General features: G+C 40.4%; 1 protein-coding gene across 3 annotated transcripts in view; it reads left to right on the plus strand.

Annotated features, from left to right (window-relative positions):
- The window catches only part of LOC128448952 (intermembrane lipid transfer protein VPS13B), a 325,941-nt gene that overhangs the window by 225,213 nt on the left and 80,832 nt on the right, over nucleotides 1-19,896 (plus strand). For all 3 annotated transcript variants that reach the window (XM_053431840.1, XM_053431841.1, XM_053431839.1), the window contains exons 35-37: nucleotides 13,518-13,856; nucleotides 14,110-14,524; nucleotides 14,760-14,897. In XM_053431840.1, coding sequence (XP_053287815.1) covers nucleotides 13,518-13,856; nucleotides 14,110-14,524; nucleotides 14,760-14,897 — 892 coding nt within the window. The remainder of the gene's footprint in view (nucleotides 1-13,517; nucleotides 13,857-14,109; nucleotides 14,525-14,759; nucleotides 14,898-19,896) is intronic.

Below are 19,896 nucleotides of genomic sequence, written 5' to 3' on the forward strand. Positions count from 1 at the left end.
GTCATGTTTCTCAGTTTATCTGGGAATTAGAACTGTCAAGTTTTTGTTAAGACATTTGTATCCAACTGCTATGTTAAGGCTGCCTTTAGATCGATTAAGTGAAATTGAAATGACCCCATATCTGGAGTGATGCAATCCTGTGATCATCCATCTTCTGTAGAGAACAGAATATATGCATGGGAAAATACCTCTTTGACATATAATATCAGCTTTTTGGGCACAGTTGTTGTGAACTCTCTTGTTTCACATTTTACTTGTATTATTCCATATTCATTTCAGCTGCATTACACCATGTTCTTGATGCATTCAGTTTTATAGTAGTAACATTATAGAGTTTACCAGCATCATTAACACTGAGGTCACTTAGTGTATGTCCTCACCTTTGTGCAGCTGCACAGCACAGAGGTCACTCTGAATAAATGTGGTTTGGCTTTGGATTTTGACACTCTTTGTAAAACCATTTGTACCTCAGGGTCATAAGTCTTTTGGTGACGGCATCTCCCCGGCTGCTTGGCCCACACTCAGCAGCAGGGAGGTCATTGTCAGTTAGAAATGATCATTCCTGGTGCAATTTGGTCTGCAGAAGCTCATTCTTCAAGCTGCAGAGCCCTCTAGTGGCACATTTATCTACAGCATTGAGTTGTTACATGCTCAGGAGCCCCGGTTCTGGGGGCAGCGCTTCTTCACTTGCAGTCTGCCCGGCCAGCACCCTGTCTACCCCTTGCTAACACATTAGAAACATTGAAATCAAATAATCAGTAGTACAGTACGTAGTTGTAGCTGAGTTTTCCATATCCAGTTTCTTCAATATCACAATCTGGATTTGGAACATGTGTCTGTTTCTGTACTACTTTGTTTTTAATTCAGTTTTAACTTTAAGTGATGATATTTATAGTATAAGACCATTTTGTTTGTCCCTCCTTTATACAACCTGTTCAAAGAATTCCATTAAAAACAGGTCCCGATCTCAAGCATCAGGAACAGAGAAACTGTTTTGTGGTTTGTGTTTCAATAAAGTACCTCAGCTCTCAGCACTGTCCCCAGTTAAACATTAAATTAAACACTGCCCCTTGCTCTCTCTTTCTTAATTCCAAATCTTGTCCTCTCTTTTCCTCTTTTTTTTTTACATTCTTGGACATTTTGAGAACTTTCCGTGGGCCTTGAACAGATTCTATGCAGATTTCAAACAGTTCCCATTGCCCCTCACAGCTGTGTTTTATTGTCTGGGTTAATGAATTTGTTTTGTAGGGGCTTTTGGGTTCCCTGGCAGTGGTGAGGCAAGCCAGGGGCGTGGGCAATGTGTGCGAGCCTTGTGTGTGTGATTTCAGTGATTTCTAGACACTGGGTTGTACTATGAGAATTTGTCCTCGTACACACACATCTGCAATGACCCTTCCATACATACACACGGAGCAAAATCATTTCCCCATAATCCGTTATATTCAGTCATTGTGGGCTAGAGCAAGTTCTCCACAGTTTCCATATCAACTTCCTGAGATGTAAAGTAACTGAAATTTGTTTTCGAAGCAGTCCATAAGCAGATTTGATCTAAATCAATGCATTATTAGGATGTTTAACACAGCATTAGCTAGGGTCCGTCCCAGTTGCACATCATTTCTGTTGTTTTGCTTGAAGTTAATGATGATAAAATGACACTAAGTTTAGATCAGGCGGCTTTTCGCAGCAGGAGATACCACAGTCAGAGAGCTATGAATAGATGATAGAGAACTTATCCCACAGCTCGGTCAATGGCAGTTTCACCTGGCAACACAGAAGTGTAACCTTCTCACACTAGTGTACACACACACCCATGACATTCCATGCATGTTAACTGTCTTTAGCCTTTTTTTGGGGAGCCAGCACTGTAATGCTGCTTTATGACTGAACAGCTGACCCGAGTGGCTGGTTGACGTATTTGTTCTTCAGAAAGAGTGAAAAGGAAGGTGCAGAAAAGTCTCTCTCTCTCTCTCTCTCTCTCTCTCTCTCTCTCTCTCTCTCTCTCTCTCTCTCTCTCTCTTAGTCTCTCTCTCTCTCTCTCTCTCTCTCTCTCTCTCTCTCTCTCTCTCTCTCTCTCTCTCTCTCTCTCTCTCAGTCTCTCAGTCTCTCAGTCTCTCCCTCCCTTGACACACACACACAGAGGCAGCTCGGGTCAGCCATGTGCTAGTACCACAGTGTGAGAGGAAAATACCCTCTGGTGCAGGGGAAGTCCCGCTCTGCTTCATCCTCTACCTCATCCTGGGATGATTACACGCATGGGAAACAGGGCTTTAGACTTCCTCCAACTCTCATGCACACGGACACACGCACACAATTGCCAGTGCACACACAAACACATGCTAAGGCAGTACCCAGGTTCAGTACAAAGTATCTGGCATCACAGGAAACTCAAAATTATAATTTTTAGTGGACACAAATGGGTAAAAACATCTCACTCACCAATTACCTGCCTTATTTCTATTCTTTCTTTCATTCTCTCCTCCCTTCTCTGTGTTTTATTGTTTCCTTTCTTTTTGCCCCCCACTTTGCCTATCCTTCTCAATCTCCTGCATATGTTTGTGCTCATCCATCCTCCTTCCATTCTCATTGTTGTTTTCTCTCATTCATCTATTTTTTCCCCTTCTTCGACATGTTTAAGTTCATCCAGAGCTGCTTGGTTATTTATTAAGCTGATAGTGGAAATGGTTCCTCCTCTAGAGACCAATAGAATTTGGTAGTGTAGGTATTCTGATATTACTCGACTGTTACATTTGTGTCGTCTTAAACGACTGCACTACGAAAGCACACAGGCTGGAGTCACATGCTAATACGCTGCACACGGATTTTTGTTCATCCACACAGCCACACTTTAGAATTCATGTTCAGCAAAGACACCTCTGATGGCCCTGCACTAACCTTTTTGGCACATTGCTGAATAAAATAAGAAAACCTATGAAACAAATGAAGACCTTTTTGCACCTCAGTCTGTCATCCAATTGCTATTTAATGTTACACTGTGAAAATGGAAGCTTAGTAACCTATTATGCTCTTTTTTTGTATATATATATATTTATAACACTTTAACTCTCATTCTGTAGGAGTATTAGCCAGAATGCCGATAGCACATTAAAGCAATACTGTTGTTGTAAAGCTTGTCTGTGTAAGAGTAAAATAACCTGAATTTTCTTTCTTAACCTTGTATCTTTTATGTGCTCCGTTTAACAGAAATGGGGAGACATTAGATGAGAGGGTAAGACATTAGGACAGCTTGAGAGATGATGGTCAATTAAAATAGAATGCAAAAGTGAAAATTAGTACAAGAAATATCTAAGGAGATGAGACATGACACAGTGAGAAACAGAAAGTCTGAATCCGGTGTTTGCTTTGATTTCTGGTTCTGTGTAAAGCATTTGTCCATAAATGTGGGAGCTGACATTCCTGAGGGGTCAGCTCTTAACCAGTCAGCCTAGCTATTAACCCTCTCTGAGGGCCAGATCCCTTTCACCCTGACCCCTTTCCATCCTCCGTAACAGTATTTTCATTTGCCCTGTTGCTGCTAAGAGTAATAATAAATAACGCTCCTTTCATAGCCATCTCCTTTTCCATTTTGGCTGCCTCGTGTTGGGTAAGTAAGCGTTGTTGTCTCAGCTTATCTTAAACATACATATTTTCATAGCCAGTGTTCATCTCGCTGCCCTTCTTTTGTTATGAAAGCATATCTTTTTTTTCTGTCTTCTTTGTTCATGTCTCACTGACCCTCCTGTGAGAATCAACTGCTAATTGACAGCCAGTCATAACAACTCACCTTCGCTGTTCAGCCCCCGCACAACAACCAGCTTTCTTCTCAAAGCTTAACCGTGGCACATTCTTAAACTGGCCCCTTGGACACTCTGTCTATTTGAGATCAGTAGCAGCTGAATTTGCTCTGTCCTCAATCAGTTTTGGCGAAATTGGCGTGAAACTCCAGATAACATCACAAAGGTTGGAATTCTATTAGTCTTGAAACAAATGGCGCCTTTGAGTAGAGGGAGCGGGCCCCCAATGTGAACCCTGGGATCGGGTGTCGACTCAGGTAAGGAGGAGTCAGTAATACTCTCTCTGCCCTCAAGGGAAATAGGGTCATTGACTCATGGGACTAGTAAAAGCAGGGCACACCAGGCCAGCTAGTACAGTCACGTATGCACACACAGCATAGTAGACTTGGGTCAGTGAGAAGCCCAGAGTGTTTGTCTGAAGAGGTGAAAAGAGGAAACAGATTTATTTCACTACACCTGTATAAGCAAGATTCCACCTAGAATAACAGGTGATGGAGAGTATCGGGTTCTTTCTCTGTAACTTGGATAGTGTAGTAAAAGTGTATGTGTGTGCGTGCGTGCGTGCGGCATGTGACTACACTAGCGTACAGTAGCTATTTTTCGTCATTGTGATTTTTCTCTTAAGTCTTCATCTTGGACTGTGCCCATTAAACCAAATATTTACACTAAGACAACTTCATTACAGGCTATAGGTAGATTTGCCATGGTTGCAGAAGCTTTTTTGCAAGTACTTTATGCTGATAAAAAATGAAAAAATGGCTTATTTGTTTATCTGAATGACATGATAAGCATTTTAGACCGAGAGATTAATTGGGTATTATCAGGTACTGGGTCACTATTTCTTTAAATGCATGTTTGAAGAACTAAAGATTACTAGCTGCTTTACATGAAAAGATATGTGAAAAACGAATGGTGTTTTTCTGCTTAAGGCTTGTGACTTGCCCTAAATCCAAACTATGTAAATTAAGTCTAGGCAACGCTTGATGTGCAGTTAGAGCGAAACTGGATATTTCATTAAGTGTACCTGATCTCATATCTGACTGGTCTGTTTAAATGTCAAAGATGAATCATCAATGAGTCGTCACATATTGCAACACTTTTTATTAGGTTTCAGCATAACATCGTTGGTATTACATGTTTTTCGTTTTAGAGGTTAAAATGTGTAAATTGTTCCCTCCATGATAAACTCTGCTCCTAACTACCACCATTGTTTGTAGAATTGGCGAATTTATGTAGCTTTTAAACACCTGAGGTTGTTGTTTCTTGTCCAGCTGTCCTCTGGGGTTTTTTGTAGTAAACTTGACTTTTTTTTAATTTTATTTGATAACTTCTTTGTATTTCGTATTAATTTGTTCTTTGGCTTGTCCTTTGTGTTTCCCTTATTGAGGCCCTACCGGCTCAGATGAGAGGACAGGGGGTCTTGCATCATTCTCCTTTGAGAACCTTACTTACAGCACATAAGAGCTTGTGTCTCACTGGGTCCTGGGAGCACATCCAGGGAGAAATTAAAGGAAGATTACTTCATTCCTCTTCTTCTAATTTCAGCTCTGCAAATAGACACAGAGCCAGGATTGCTCTTGTCTTAACACCGCTCTTTGAATTAGTGTGCAATCTCGTGCATACGCACACGTTCACAGCGGTGTGTGTGTGTGTTTGCACTTACTTCTAAATTCCTATATAGGTTTCTGCATGCTGCTAAGCGCGTTTGTGTGTGTTTGCACGTGCTGGCTCCCTAGGGTGTGGGTTGATCATGACAGCATCACTCACAGTCCTCAGCCGACCACCTGGGGTTCATCTGCCCTTGTCAACCCTGCTACTCCCACCCTGTCCTGCTCCAAACAGCCTCATCTCACCTCAGGTCACCATTGTTTTCCCTGCTGTTGCTGTTTCCCCATGACCTTGTTACTAAAGCGCAGAAAGCAGTCATGACCGCCAGGCAGTGCAGGCAGTTTCAGGAAGGCAGGCGTTTCAGGAGAGCACTCCATGACCTAATGAAATGCATCTCTGCTCAGAAGTCTGCTTTGGTAAACCGCCAAGCCCATGCTGAAGACAATGTAGTTTGAAGCCTCTTTTGTTGTTTGTTTTTTTTAAAGCATAATGCCAAAGCTAATGATGTTAAGTTGAAAGTTTGGATAAGGGATTTTGAGGGCCAGGCTGAAACCTAATGATTAGTCTGCAAAATAGCCTTTTGACTTACAAATATGTTTTCTCTGTGTGTATGTTTGTGAGTTGTTGGCCACACTTTACCCACAAATATAAAGAGTGATCAAAATAGAGTAGAATTATATAGGTCAGCATTGTTTGCAGTACAGTCTAGAAATGTAATTGACTTTAAAATGCAAATACAAATGATACTCTAAAGCATACACATACACATTTTCTTTCTCACAGTAGTGTTCACACATACAAACACACCTACAACGTTCAAATCCCATTGACAAGTCCACCTAATTCATCGACACTTGGCATGTGTAAATACTGACACCTGTCTATCAAATTCAAAAATTAGCCCCCACACAAATCTCAAAGCTAAATAGGGATGGGGATAGTTAATGAGAGCCAGTTGTTCTTTACTCAATTCCCATGGAAAGAAAGGAGAGATGATCAAGGGAAGAAAGTCTGATGATGACTCTGCTGCCGTGGAAGCCAGGGTCAGAGAAATTAAGACAGACCCAAGGGTGCTTCTGTCTCTCATTCACTTTCATTTTTGCTGTAGGGTGTCGCCTGATTACACCTCTCTCTACATCTGGCCTTCATCTTAATTTAATTAGTGACCGAATAAATTGTTAGGAGTCAGATTGCAGCTGTCAAGGGATCTAAGAGAAAGAGTTCAATATACTATTTTCCTATTACATGTACTGAGGCAATTCATCCTTTAATCAGCCATATTCAATCTTCCAAGTTCTCGATCTCAGCCCAATGATAACTTCATCATAAAATTTTATGTTTTTACTGTCCCAACTTTGTTGACCATATGGCTGATATTTTGTTTATCTTTAATGATTGAAGTATTTGGTGATAAAGTCCATTCAGCAGCATCCTTTTCCAGCCAAGAGATTATGTTGGACAAGCAGAGAAAGTCTATGTATCATTTCTGAATAGTTACATCATAGTTGTCAGGACACTTTTCCCCAGTGTTTGTTTTCACTAACACGATTGTGGAATTAATCTAAGAATTGTCTCCTCGCATTTTTAAACACTTCCCTCAATGAGTAATGCAACTACATTGCATCCTGCTTATTCAAACAGCAAGTGTTTTTTTAGTGATAGGAGGTAATTTCTTTGTGACCTCTCAGTCACCCCTAACCAAACGGTGGATCTGAATCAGGGTTTTGCTTTAGATTGGTTGATCTGTTGAGGGTGATTGCTGCAATAAGTCTCCAGTTGAGCTTATTGGGTGGTGACTGTCAGACCCTTTTAATCATTCTTGACCACCTTAGCTTAGGAGCAGGGTATGGTGGGTTTGGCGAGCGTTTTCGAGGGCCTACTGTGGTAATGGGAAGATCTTGGTATTAAACTCAACGTGTTGAGCACACGTTTCTGCTTGCAAAAGTTTCTCTACTAAGCAATGGCAATCTGCTTTCTCTTTGTCCCAAAATATTTCTAGGTAAACTAATGTCCTGTGCAGGCTAAGGAGAAAACAGGTTTTGAAGTTCAATCAATTATAAAAAGAGTCTTTGGCCACCACATATCCCAGAGCCAGGTTTTTGTTGAGCAGCATAGTGTAGTTCCCCAAATGGACCACATTAACTCAATCTTTTCACATTCTCTGCATTTTTGATTTCTTGAACCAGCCATGTCAAATCCAGTCCTCTCTTCACTTCTCCTCGAGTAGGTTTTTCTGGAAGGAAAGTGTTCCAACTGACCCAGCGCTATTGGAATGTACACATGTATAGATTATTATTGTCAATCGGATATTTGCTTTCCCCTATATTTCATGTGGCATCATGGGAATAAGAGTCTCTGCCACGCTAGGCAAATATTCTCATATTGTTATTTCTCAATCCTTAACAAATCACAGATAGAAGGAGAAAGGCACCAGCGAACGCTACTTTGGGGCCTGCAGTGTGAGAAGAGAGGACAGAATGTGTAGGATATTGTCTCATATGCTCCTTTGAGAAACATGTTGTTGAACCCTGGAGGAGTAAACGCACCAATCAACTTTACTGGGAAGAGAGAGCTTGTTAAACTGGCCCCGCTCGGCGCCCAGTGTACACTGTTTAAAGTACAGTTGACAGTCACTCTGAAGCACTCTGCATTCATTTGCAAGCTCTAGGGTCGCGACCTTCCATTGCTTCTTTGTTGTGGTTCAGTTAAAGTGCATAGCAGGTTGCCTTTGTTATTGAAACAAAGTTGCAAGTATTAAATGACTTTCTTTGATGCCCCTTTTTTGTGACCACTGTTATGGCATACAAAGAGCAGTGACTTCATATTATGAATGTCTTCCCCCCTCTGTTCTCCACAAGAAAATGAAAGGATAAATTGCAGCCTTTATGGCATTCAGTTAATTATTATTGCCATGATTTTTTTGATTAAGTTGCGGTATTTAGGGCCCGAGCACTGACAGTGGGAGGCCCTATTAAAATTGTAATGATTATTTTTATTATTATTATTATTCAGGCAAATAAATTGGCTTTTTGAGGGCTTTAACATGCTCAAATTCTTACCAAGATTTGCAGAAAGTTAGAAAGTGGTGAAAATGTATGTATTCTGGAGGAATTTTCAAAAGGCGTTGCAAAAGGTCTCAATGGTGCCCCCGAGACCCCCGGAACGTGTTGACATTGACCGATCTTTACAAAAATCCATAAACAGGTGTATCATGACCAGACAAACAAAAAAGTATCAGGTGCAATTGGAAAAACGCAACAGGAAGCCTGCTATTTTTCATTTAGTGGCCATTTTGGCCATATTCCACAATTTTACTTTGATATACTTGTACCAGGGCTTTCATCAGATCAACTTCAAATTGAGATCAGTGTCATCACAACAAGATGGAGATAAAAAAGTTATTAAAAGATTGATTTTTCATCACACGGTGTGACTGTGGCGTCAAAGTTTGATTACACGCCATTAAAACACAATGATCTGGAACATGAATCCTTTGATGCTGAGCCGTAAACAAACAACTCCACTCCTGCAGTGTTGGTGTTCAAAGATCAAAGGAATATTTATGTCTTGCAAAGGTGACGTCTCTTTCTCTCTCTCAGAATTGGACATTTCTTCAAACCGTGTAAACATTGAGGTACGGGGAAGGTTAATCATTCGCCAAAGGAGACGATGTTGTCATAACTACACTGTGCATTGTCCTGTCACCACCAAACTTCTGTCTCATAATCAGAGTCCAAGCCTGAAAAGCTCTATGTGTCAATATTTCCTCAGTCATTATTTATTTTTTTCAGGCAAAATGATGCAACGCTTCAAAATACATGTGCTCGGGCCCGCTCAGTGCTGCTTTGCAGTCCTCACATTTTTAGAAATTGTATTTATATTTATTTCATTTTGATTTCCAACTTTATAATTTATTTCACTTGTCCTCTTTTTAAAGACCTCTGATATCGGCTTTTGCTCCATCCAGGAGGGTTTAAGGAGCGATTGCACTCATTTCCTTTATTTCAAGATAGTTCTTATTAATTTTTTTTTAAACTGCCCTTAGACAGAGTGTTATTTATTCTCCAGGCTGATGTTCCTTTTCCTTATTTTACCTTTATGTTGTTTGTCACCCAACAATCGTCTTCTTTGTTCAGTTTATTAGCGGATGGCAACCTACTGTTTTGAGAGTGTGTGAATCAGAGTTATCTAGGTCATATTAAATAATTTTGAAATCTATACAGAGTCTCAGATATCTCATTAACTAAATCTTGCCTTTTTTTGATGAAAATAACTTGAGGTTTCTTCCACTGGCACAAAGGCCTGCTATCAACTTTAGGGTTCTGGTAAACAAAATCGTGGGTAGCACAGCAGGGGCGTAACCAGTAAACTCTGATGTTGTCAAGGTACAACTGAATAGTTCTGTCAAAAAAGATATTAAGTAATCTGACCTTATTCTTCAAAGGAAATTCCACAGTAGCAGAGAGAATGCGGGGTAAATGTGCTAGGAGTCTTCTATTTTAGAACATGAACAACAAACTGCTCTGCCACTGGTTTCATTTAGGTTAAAAAATGTCAACTAATTGCAGCTTTTTTCTCTCTACAGTAACTGTCACATCTGTCAAAGTTAAAAACAAGCATATATTTCACCATGATTTGAAAGCCACAACCCCAGTTAAAACGTAATGCACGTGCTTTGATTTATTTTATTTTTTGGAAGACAACATGACATTGTTACAAGTTAGCCTACAATATGTTCCTGGCTCTCAATGACAACTCCGTCCCCACATACTTCTTTAACAACTCTTTAATTCTGTAATAGTGTCAATAGTTGATGCTTTGACCCATCTCCACCAATTAACAAACTTCTTAATGTCACTCAGCCAACCTTTCTTTTCACCAATACTTTGATTATGTCACTATCAGACATTTAACTATTTAAAAAAAGGTCTGCATATTTATATATTTTGTTTCTGCATTTGTGTTTTCTTCGATGCCCTTCAAATGCAGTTCATTCTTATTCATATCACATTCAATGGCATGTCATGCTAGTGGCAGAAATATTTTTCAAAATTAGCTCTGAAGTCTTTTGTGTTACCCTTATATAGTTACCAGTCTTTTTTATGCCCATTCTACTTTATTTTGTGCCCCTTAAGTGAACTTGTGCAGGCTGCTAACATTTTGTACATACTTGGACTGTATTCAGACTTCATCAGGGATATGTGGTTTTTAAATGGACCGTTTTGAAATGAATGATAGTCACCTTTGCTACGAGGACTGTATTTATTATATTTTTTCCTACCGATTATCATGGATTTCCCTACTGTCTTAAAACATTCTGATTTTCATGTTTCCTGATCTCTGAACCTGAATCGCAACCTACTTTTCATTCATCTGGAAACAATCAACTGCATATGTGTTATTCAGATGTAAAAGCTATGTTGTCATATTCAACTAGCGAGCCAAAACTGTAAACGGGTGGCATTTGGATGATGTGACATTTGCTTCCACATATTAGCCTTCCTCTAGCCAAGCTGTTCTGAGTTACACTGACAGAAATAGGGGTCAGAAGTCGTACAGATACGCTCTGATATGATTGGCACTTGGGAGACTTATGGTTTCACACTTTGGGCATTATCCTCCATTTTCCAGTATTTTCTGCCTAGGGACTGAGGGGATGACTTCATGACTGGCTGAGTGGGGCTGGGGGGGTTGTGTGTATGTGTGTGTAGTCGCACGTTCATGATGACGATCAACCAAGTCCGGAGAAAGATTGCATTGTTTATGTGTACATGTCTGTGAATGCATTGTTCGCATGTGTTGATTCAAACTATATGGACCATTGTGTGCTGGGTACTGTCTCTTTTCTTCTGCACCCCCCATTTGTGCTCCCTATTATCCCTCATTCCACTTGTAAGGACATCTAAAAATAGACCAAAAAATTTGCTTAGGGGGCACTCTCTTAGTAGTGGTGGTTAAAAAAAAAGACGTGGTATTTGCTGTAATTGTAAATGCATGTGTACAGCCTCAGCTTGGGAAAGAGACAGAGAAGCGTAAAGAGTATCTGGCAGTTTCTCCTGGCGCTTGCTCTTTCCCAGCTGCACAGCAGCTTATTTGTCCCTTTCAACGTGGGGCGCTCCTTGGAGTGGTCATTTTTCCTTTGCCAAGTACCTTTTTGAAATACCTCCTTACCTCAATACAAGTTTCACCCGCTTAACACAACACACATGGAGACAGGTCCAGGCTCTTTTCTGCCTTCTTTCCCCTCCCCATTGCTTGGAAAATCTTACATTTCTACAGAAAAGGAGTGCACACATCCTGTCCTCATTAGGCCAGGGAAAGGAGAAGAATCTAGCAGAGCTGATTCTATAGAATCCCCGAACATGAGGCTGGCCGAACAGAACAGGCAGGCGGGCAGGCATGCTGCTGTGTTTTATATGGCTCTTGTTCTTAGCCTTTGATGACACTGTTTAGAATAGGAAATATCGAATAAGTCTAGTATTCTGTCTAATGTCCTGCCAGTGGGTTTAGTATTTGCCTAGAGGTCTTGAAACACTATCTCTACCACAGCAATAATATACATTTTAAATTCTCATGTAGCGGGTGGGAGGGAGTGATGTAGAGAAAGAGAGGGGGTATCTGAGAGAACATGTTATAATAGCTACCATGTGCCGTTTGGAGCAGACAATGGTGGGACAGAATAGGACACACCTTGGTTCTTTTAAAGAACATAATTTGATAAAAAAAATATTTATCAAAATATTTTTTTGCAAAAGGCCGCTTAAGGAAATTAAACTTTATCGATTAACATGCAAGAGAAAATTGTTTGATATGTTATTGGACATGATGATGATGAATATACTCCCAAGTTTCTTCATGGTGCACCTGTCAAAAGTGATTAGAGCAATCAGGAACTGTTCAAATTGTAAATGTGCCTTCTTCACTTTTTCCATGTTTTCTCTTCTGCCTTTTGTGGGGTTGGTTTGAAGTGGCCACTTCTTAGAATCTACAAAGAATCTTCCATACCCAATAATTTATTACCCTTATGTGTCAGTTCCGGATAAAAATATCCAGTAATAATAATAATTTTTATATTTTTATTGTTTTTATTTTCAAATGTTTGTCTCATTGCCCTCCAATGGGAATCAGTAACAGCTTTTTTATAGCCTTGAGCTTTTTATTGCCACAACGGCTGAAAGTCTCCCGATATCCGTTAGTTGGAGTCAAGCAGAAAATCTCAGCTGCTTTATACACAATGCCACAGTCAGTGCATGAAACAATTTGATTCGATGGGGTAAGGCTCTTTTCTAAAGAAATGTCCAATATTGCAAGAAGTGCAAAATTATTTTTAGGCCACAGAAAAAGTCCCAGAACATGCCTTTAAAGTCTGTTGTTATGTGATGCTCTCCCTCTTTGGTCAATTTGTCCATGGTCTCAACCAAGCAAGTTATTAGGGCCCGAGCACCGAAATCGGTGGGAGGCCCTATTGAAATTGAAATGATTATTATTATTATTATTATTATTATTATTATTATTATTATTTTTTTCCGATTAAACTTATTTGCTTTTTGAGGGCTTTAATGTGCTCAAAAAGTTGTAGTTTGATTTGTGTTCTCTTGTAAAGCCTAGATCCAACAAGAAACAAATTTTCCCCCAAAAAAGAGAACAGAATCTTTTCATCCATTTGTTTGAGGCCTCCTACACCTTTCTGTAATCCTCACAAACCATTTTGGTTGGGTTTGAGATAAGTTTTAATTAATGCAAATTGTGAATGGATTGTATTAAAAAAGATGTTGCACATGTTTAGCTGTTTGTTAAGTTACACAGGTAGCCGCTCTCTTTGTGTATATGACTGCATTGATGTTTCAATAGCACACAGCTTAGCATATTGATAAGTATTAATATTAGACACAATTGACACACATTTGACTAGAAACACAAAAACGTGGGGCCTTCTTGTCATTCTGCCTTGTCTTCACTTTGGTTGTTATTACAAATCACCATTTGCTCCTATAACCTAGACATTTAGCCCTTAGTCTACAAAGCTAGCACTATCTTTTACAATGAGGACCCCAAACTCGTCTTCAATTGACTTCAATGTGAACATATCTTTATACCTCTCATTGTATTTGTGTACAGGGTAGTCGACATGAGAAGAAGCATGGCAGTCGTGACCCTGCGACGGCTGTTGACATCTCATCACGTCACAGCGGAACTGGGAAGGACAGCGGCTTTGGCAGCGACAGTGCTCACATCCGCATCGTCCAAATAGAGCAGCAGAGTGGGGCCAGCCACCACTGTATCGCTAGGCCCTCCCACAAGTCCACCATCACCAAGAACCTCAGCTTCATCCCTTTTGACATCTTTCTCACGGCTAGTAGGCTGTCTATAATGACTTATTGCTCCAGTTCTTCAAAGGTCATTCCCTCATCATCAGACAGCCCCAGCTCACTGGAGAAAAATGAGGCTGGACATAAGGTAAACAAAATTGGGGGAACATAGAAGATGTTAGGTGATTCAGTACCTGGACCTGTCTGACATTCACTAGCATACATTCCATACACAACAGCAAAATGTTTTTTTTATGTGACAAATGGCTTGGTGTATACAGGATTAAAAGTTCACATTTTCAACGTCATGGGTTTATTGTACATTATATAGTTGCTGAGGATATTGTTACCACATGCAGGCAAGTTGAGATGGACAAATAATTCTTCGCCATCTGCTTTAGGTGGGAAAGAGTGCCCTCAACCAGCCTGAGATCCTGTCTGAGTCTCCTCAAGCCTCTGCATCGCCGACTCCAGAACCTGCTCCAGCTGCACAGGATTCCCTTGCTGGCCTGACAGCTGAGGACATCTTCAACAGCAACACCTCACAGCCAGCCTCCCCGCTCCTGAGAGGCAGCCTGCTCTCCATGAATAGTCTGACCACTCCCAGTCGCTCTTCAGCGCGCCAGGCGCTGGGTGTGACCATAGTGAGGCAGCCAGGGAGAAGAGGGGCAGGGGACCAGGTGTTAGAACCTCTCCTGTATCTCCAGGTGATGCAACCATCTGCTCTTCTCAGCTGCCACCACCGCAAGCAGAGGATGGAGCTGTCTGTGTTTGACGTGGCCTTAAGAGGAGTAACTTCTGATTACAAGTGCCTTGGTGAGCTGAAGCACATTGAGATATTGGCTCTGTTAAAAAAAAAACAGGGAATGTTACTTTGCTACCAACCCATCATACCAACCTATACAGACATAGCAGACTAGTAAATGAAAACTCTCTTAACGTTAAATATGTCAGCACAGTTTGTTTTATCTCTCATGTTGTCTTCCTTTCTCAGTGCTCTTTCTCTCCTCCTTTTTCTCTTTATCTTTTCATCCATCTCATGTTGATGCAGACCCAGGAAAGACTCTTCCAGAATCTCTTGACTACAACGTGTTCTGGCTGCAGACAGTAGAAGGAGAAATAGATGGTAAAACGGGCATTCCTTCCCCACTGCTCTGCCTCCAGATCAAAGATTTCCTCAATGGACCAGGTGGGGATCACACACACACAGACAGATACACGCTGGCGTACACACACACACTCACTAGTGTTTGATACAACTTCTGTACACTCACATTAACATTTCCGTTGACATGTGCACAATATTGGCATTCTTAATGATATTACAGGTGTTTTCTACTGGAGGTCATGGATATGGCTAATATTTGTCACTATTAATAGCAGACTACAAGCTGTTGATTTAAGTGTGTGGGAAACATCAGACATCCAGAATGCCTTTCACAGGGTCTGGTCTCTCTCTATTTTTAGACTGATATGATATCCATATGAGTAGCTTTAAGGTTGCTCACCTAAGGGTGTGGCTGACATTTTATCCAAACAGAACTGCAAGGAATAAAAGTGTGAGTGGGCTACAATTCGAGTGCACAACCTTCTTATTCATTTGAGGATTTCATGGAGTGTGTGTAGGCACAAGACATCCTTCAGTTCAGCTCCCTGAATCCAGCGGGCCAGATGTTGCAGATGCATACACACTAACACTCAACTAGGAATACACTTTGACATAAGGTCTGTCTTCCACATGCATCCAATCATGAACACATACTGTCCATGTTTACAAGAAGGAGCTCCAGGCTGGACACGAGTAGCCCCCTCGCCTACACATATCCGTGCTGTCAGCAGAAAGCCCTCAGCTGCTCTGTCCTCATGGACTCACACAACACAATGTAGCTCTCTGTACACCACAGCAATCACACAATGCTACCTCACACTAGCAATGTCCATCTACCGCTGTGCTCATTCCAGATGATGCAGGCAGCCAAATAACAATAATCGTAACCATCCAGCGAAGCATTAATAACTTACAGTCCCATCAGGTTTCCATCGTGTACGGTAAATTATATTTAAGTTCTCTCTTATTGGAATTCACTGTTCAGGAGAGGCTTGTTGGTATAGTGAGTAGAGAGACTTTCCTTCAATATAATGAGTATATCATTAATATATTAAATACAGACCATTTATATACTGAACTCTGACCTCCCCTTGGAGAGGTGCAAGAAAGACAAACAGCAGTAAGTCTAATATTGTTTCCATAGACTCAGAATGTTTAAATAGATTTTACATTACTTGGTATATTTATCCATGAGAATTTTACAGACCCAGAGTTGCTTTTGCAACTTGATATGGTTTATTAAGAGGATCACTGCCTGTTATATCTTTAAAGATGAATCACAATCGGCTGAGGTTATTTGTGATTCCTGTATGAATTTGAGGCACAGATCCCAACTGCAATTACAGTCACGTGTTTCCCTTGAACTAGTAAAGAGCCGAGCTGCCCCTGTACCTCACACTCATACTCCCTCCATGCACACACATACAACAGCATTCTCCCAAATGACTCACACATAATCCAGACTCACTGGGAGGTCACCAGGTCAGGCTCTGCTGGAAATATCTGGAAGTGACCACACATGCTACTGGTCCCCTTTTACCCCCACACACACACACGCACACACAACCGTGTGTTGTTAGGTTAGATGACTCTTTTGTAGATAACTATCTTCCTCACGGATGGAGGAGCAAAGAAAGAAGTTACAAAGAGAAGGAGTATTTGTGCATTGTTTCTGATTGTTATGGACTACACTCATTGCTGTTGCTTAGTCAGTACATGGAAATAAACATGAATCCTTTTTTAGGCGGAAATGTTTGCCAGTCTTAGTAGTAAAGCGTCATTGCCATTAGAAAGAATGTCAGTAAATGTCTTGACCTGGTAAGACATGTTTTGTTTCCTCTACTCAGTTTAATTGTTTAGTTACACTAATTTTAAATATGAAACAAAAAATATTGAAAGGAAAAAGCATGGCTGATGATGGGATTAGGAGGAAAATGTGCAGTGTTTTATTTATATGTCTGTTTTATTTTTTAGATATGCATTATTTTCATGTGCAAGTCTTTATAAGTGTCTTTCGCTGTGATGTGTATGTATCATGTCTGGCAGCTCTACTTTGATTCAACACTGCTTCACATTTGATTTATTTCACTGAGGCGCAAACAGAGAGCAGACCGCCGTGAGGCCACGTATTGCTGTGTGTTTACAGCAATATGCTCGCAATTTCAGAAGCATTTATTTTGCAAGACCAATCAAAGCTGCCCTCCCAAGGATGCTGAGTGGGAAACACTTTTTCCATGTGCACTGTGAATTCAATGGTGTTTCAGCATTGACCCTCACGCAGCAGCTGCTCATTACATACACACAGATTTACATATTCACTGCTTATTCACGTGCAGATGGGAAGCCAGCATTTTTTCAGAACCAGGAGTGTTCAAGGTTTGACCAGCTCATTTATAAAAGAAGGCTAGGCTGGGTTAGTTTTTTCCAACATGAACAGGGTTCAGTGATTGACCAGTGAACACGCAAACATTCATACACATACTTAATTTTCATTTTTCTTACTCAGTTCCAGTCTGAGCGAGGGTCATTGAACAAGTCCAGAGGTAACTGCTACCACTTGGAGATGAGAGATCATTCATGCCCTCTGCAGAGAAGCAGCAGGTGATAGATTAGCTCGAACAAATTGGAACCATTACTCTCCCGTGTCCCTGGTTCCCGTCAAGCTATGGGTTTGTAGAAATGTTGTCAGTTACTGTATACAAGCCTGTGCCCCTTCGAACCGTCCAGAACCACTCTAATTTGAATCAGATGGCGTTTGCAGTCCATGTCACTGGCCTTACTTGATATGAGGCTTGTTTGTGACAGTGGGATTCTGCAGATATACCTAAAAAATGATTGGTACTTCAGACATCCACAGATACCATTGTGGACCTTGTGTAATTTTACACTATGCCACCTGTTTCTGACACAGGCTCTCTCCTGTCAAGAGTCAAGTCATGTTTGTGGTGTTTGCACACACGCACATTACCGACACTAGGTTCAAAGTGGGGTTGGCGTCATGTATGACCTTGCCAAAAAGGCACAGTAACCTGTAAGCATAGTTGATCTCCCTCACCACTTTGCAGAGTTATATATGTGTGTGTATGTGCCTCTGTCAGACCTTGATGTCCCACTTTCTGCAGTGCTAATAGAGGCTGACACCTGAGAAGGGCTAGTCTATGATTTCCCCCAGCCTGTTCACATTAAGGTCTGATATGAACACCAACTCCACCTCTTAACCTCCAGTCTTGATGCTTGCTCCTTGCACAGGCCTTCCTCTGACAATCTTCTTTAAACACATAAAGTCTCAAAGCTGAAACAAAGATTTTATTCCAATAAAAACACTTGTGTGTGACTGCCACTGTTGGTAAAGCCCTCCTTTAATGTACTATAGCTGGGCAATGAATGTACCAAATTTCTTTCAATTATTGATATTATATATTTTTTTGTCTTTAATTGCCATTTCAAGCCATAACAGAAAAACAATTTTGTTCCAGGTATTTTCAGCTATATGCTACAGTCTCAAAGAGGTGTGGCAGTATATTTCAAGTCTTTATGATTGATCTTGATCCATAAATACAGTATTTTGCAGCTTAGTCTTCCAAAAAAAGAAGTCTATCATGGCTTGTAAATAGTTTCTGGTTTTTTTTATATTATTTTCCTGTTTTGAGTTTTGAGTTTCTTCTTTTTATGGCTCCTTTGCCTGGATAGTGACACCCCATGGAACATCACGGTAAGGCTGTCTTGAATCAGAAAAGGACATGACTTGGATGAACTTTACATATGGCCATATAATGCAGTGATGAGATTATATTTGAATTCTGCAAAGATGTGCTCCACTGGTTGTTGGATACAGACAAGGGATAGCTATACAGATGCTGTGGCCCTCTTCATCTCCAGGGTTCTCCATGGAGAGTTCACAAAACTTAAAATCCAGATACATGTACTTAGTGTCATAAACATATAAGTGGAATACATTTAGATTTAAATTATTTGTTAATCTTTAAATTAAATTAAATTATGAATGGATAAATGTCCTAATTAGTTGAAATAAAGCATTTATGCCTGAGGTCAAGTTATTGGAAGCGGGATTTAATGAACTAGCTGTAAACTATAAATGTCAGTTAAATACTTTCAGGCAACAGACAAATCTTTTGATGGAAAGATTTGTCATAAACTGATTCGGTGTTCCTCTATTTCTGCAGCTCTGTGAACTTACTTTATGCCATTAATATATTTTTTAATCTGAACCATTTTTTAAACAATTAGAAATGTGGGAAAGATGATGTCAGACATCTGTTGGCAGCAGTTTGCATAACCCAACCCTGTTATTGGAATGTCATTAATAGAAGTGTTGTAGCTGCAGTATAGGGAATTTTATCAGCATAAACAGTCCAAAGAATTCATGTCAGCTGTCAGGTGTTAATTATCATTTGTGTTCCACCAAAATATTGTAGGACAACAATATTTAGAGAGGGAGAGTGTCCTTGCACGGTCTCTTGCAGTTATTTTAGTCGGTAAACATAAGAGGGTTGTTTCAAACAACTGCATCTTCATCAGAACCATGGGTCCTCCCACCAAAACCAGACGATATCCGCTAAACGGTCTCATAATTTTATTACAGAAACAATTCCGACATAGCTTGAATCGCCCAGCACATGTCCTTTTCTGGTGGCATCTCCGCTCCCATCTCTCTGCGTATCTCTGTCTATCTGTCTGTGTCTGTGTGTCAGTCTCTCCGCGTAGCAGCTCACTCTGCCACCTTTTAACCAGGAAGAGTAATTTGCCATCCAGACTTAATTATGCTAATCACCCTCCCTGGTACAGTTAAAGGTGCTCTGGTAAACCTCCTCCAAAGTTGAAGACTGCTACAACTGGTGAATCTAGCTTGAAAGTAATAAATAATAATCATTTATTTGTGATGCTCTTTTTAAAACACACACTTACAGAGTGCTTCACATACCAGGTAAAGCACACACAAGCAAGATAAGGTACACATGACTTTATCCATCCATCCATCCATCCATCCATCCATCCATCCATGCATACATACATACATACATACATACATACATACATACATACATACATACATACATAT

Source organism: Pleuronectes platessa, chromosome 10 (assembly GCF_947347685.1).
Source record: "Pleuronectes platessa chromosome 10, fPlePla1.1, whole genome shotgun sequence".
In the NCBI taxonomy this organism is placed as follows: domain Eukaryota; kingdom Metazoa; phylum Chordata; class Actinopteri; order Pleuronectiformes; family Pleuronectidae; genus Pleuronectes; species Pleuronectes platessa.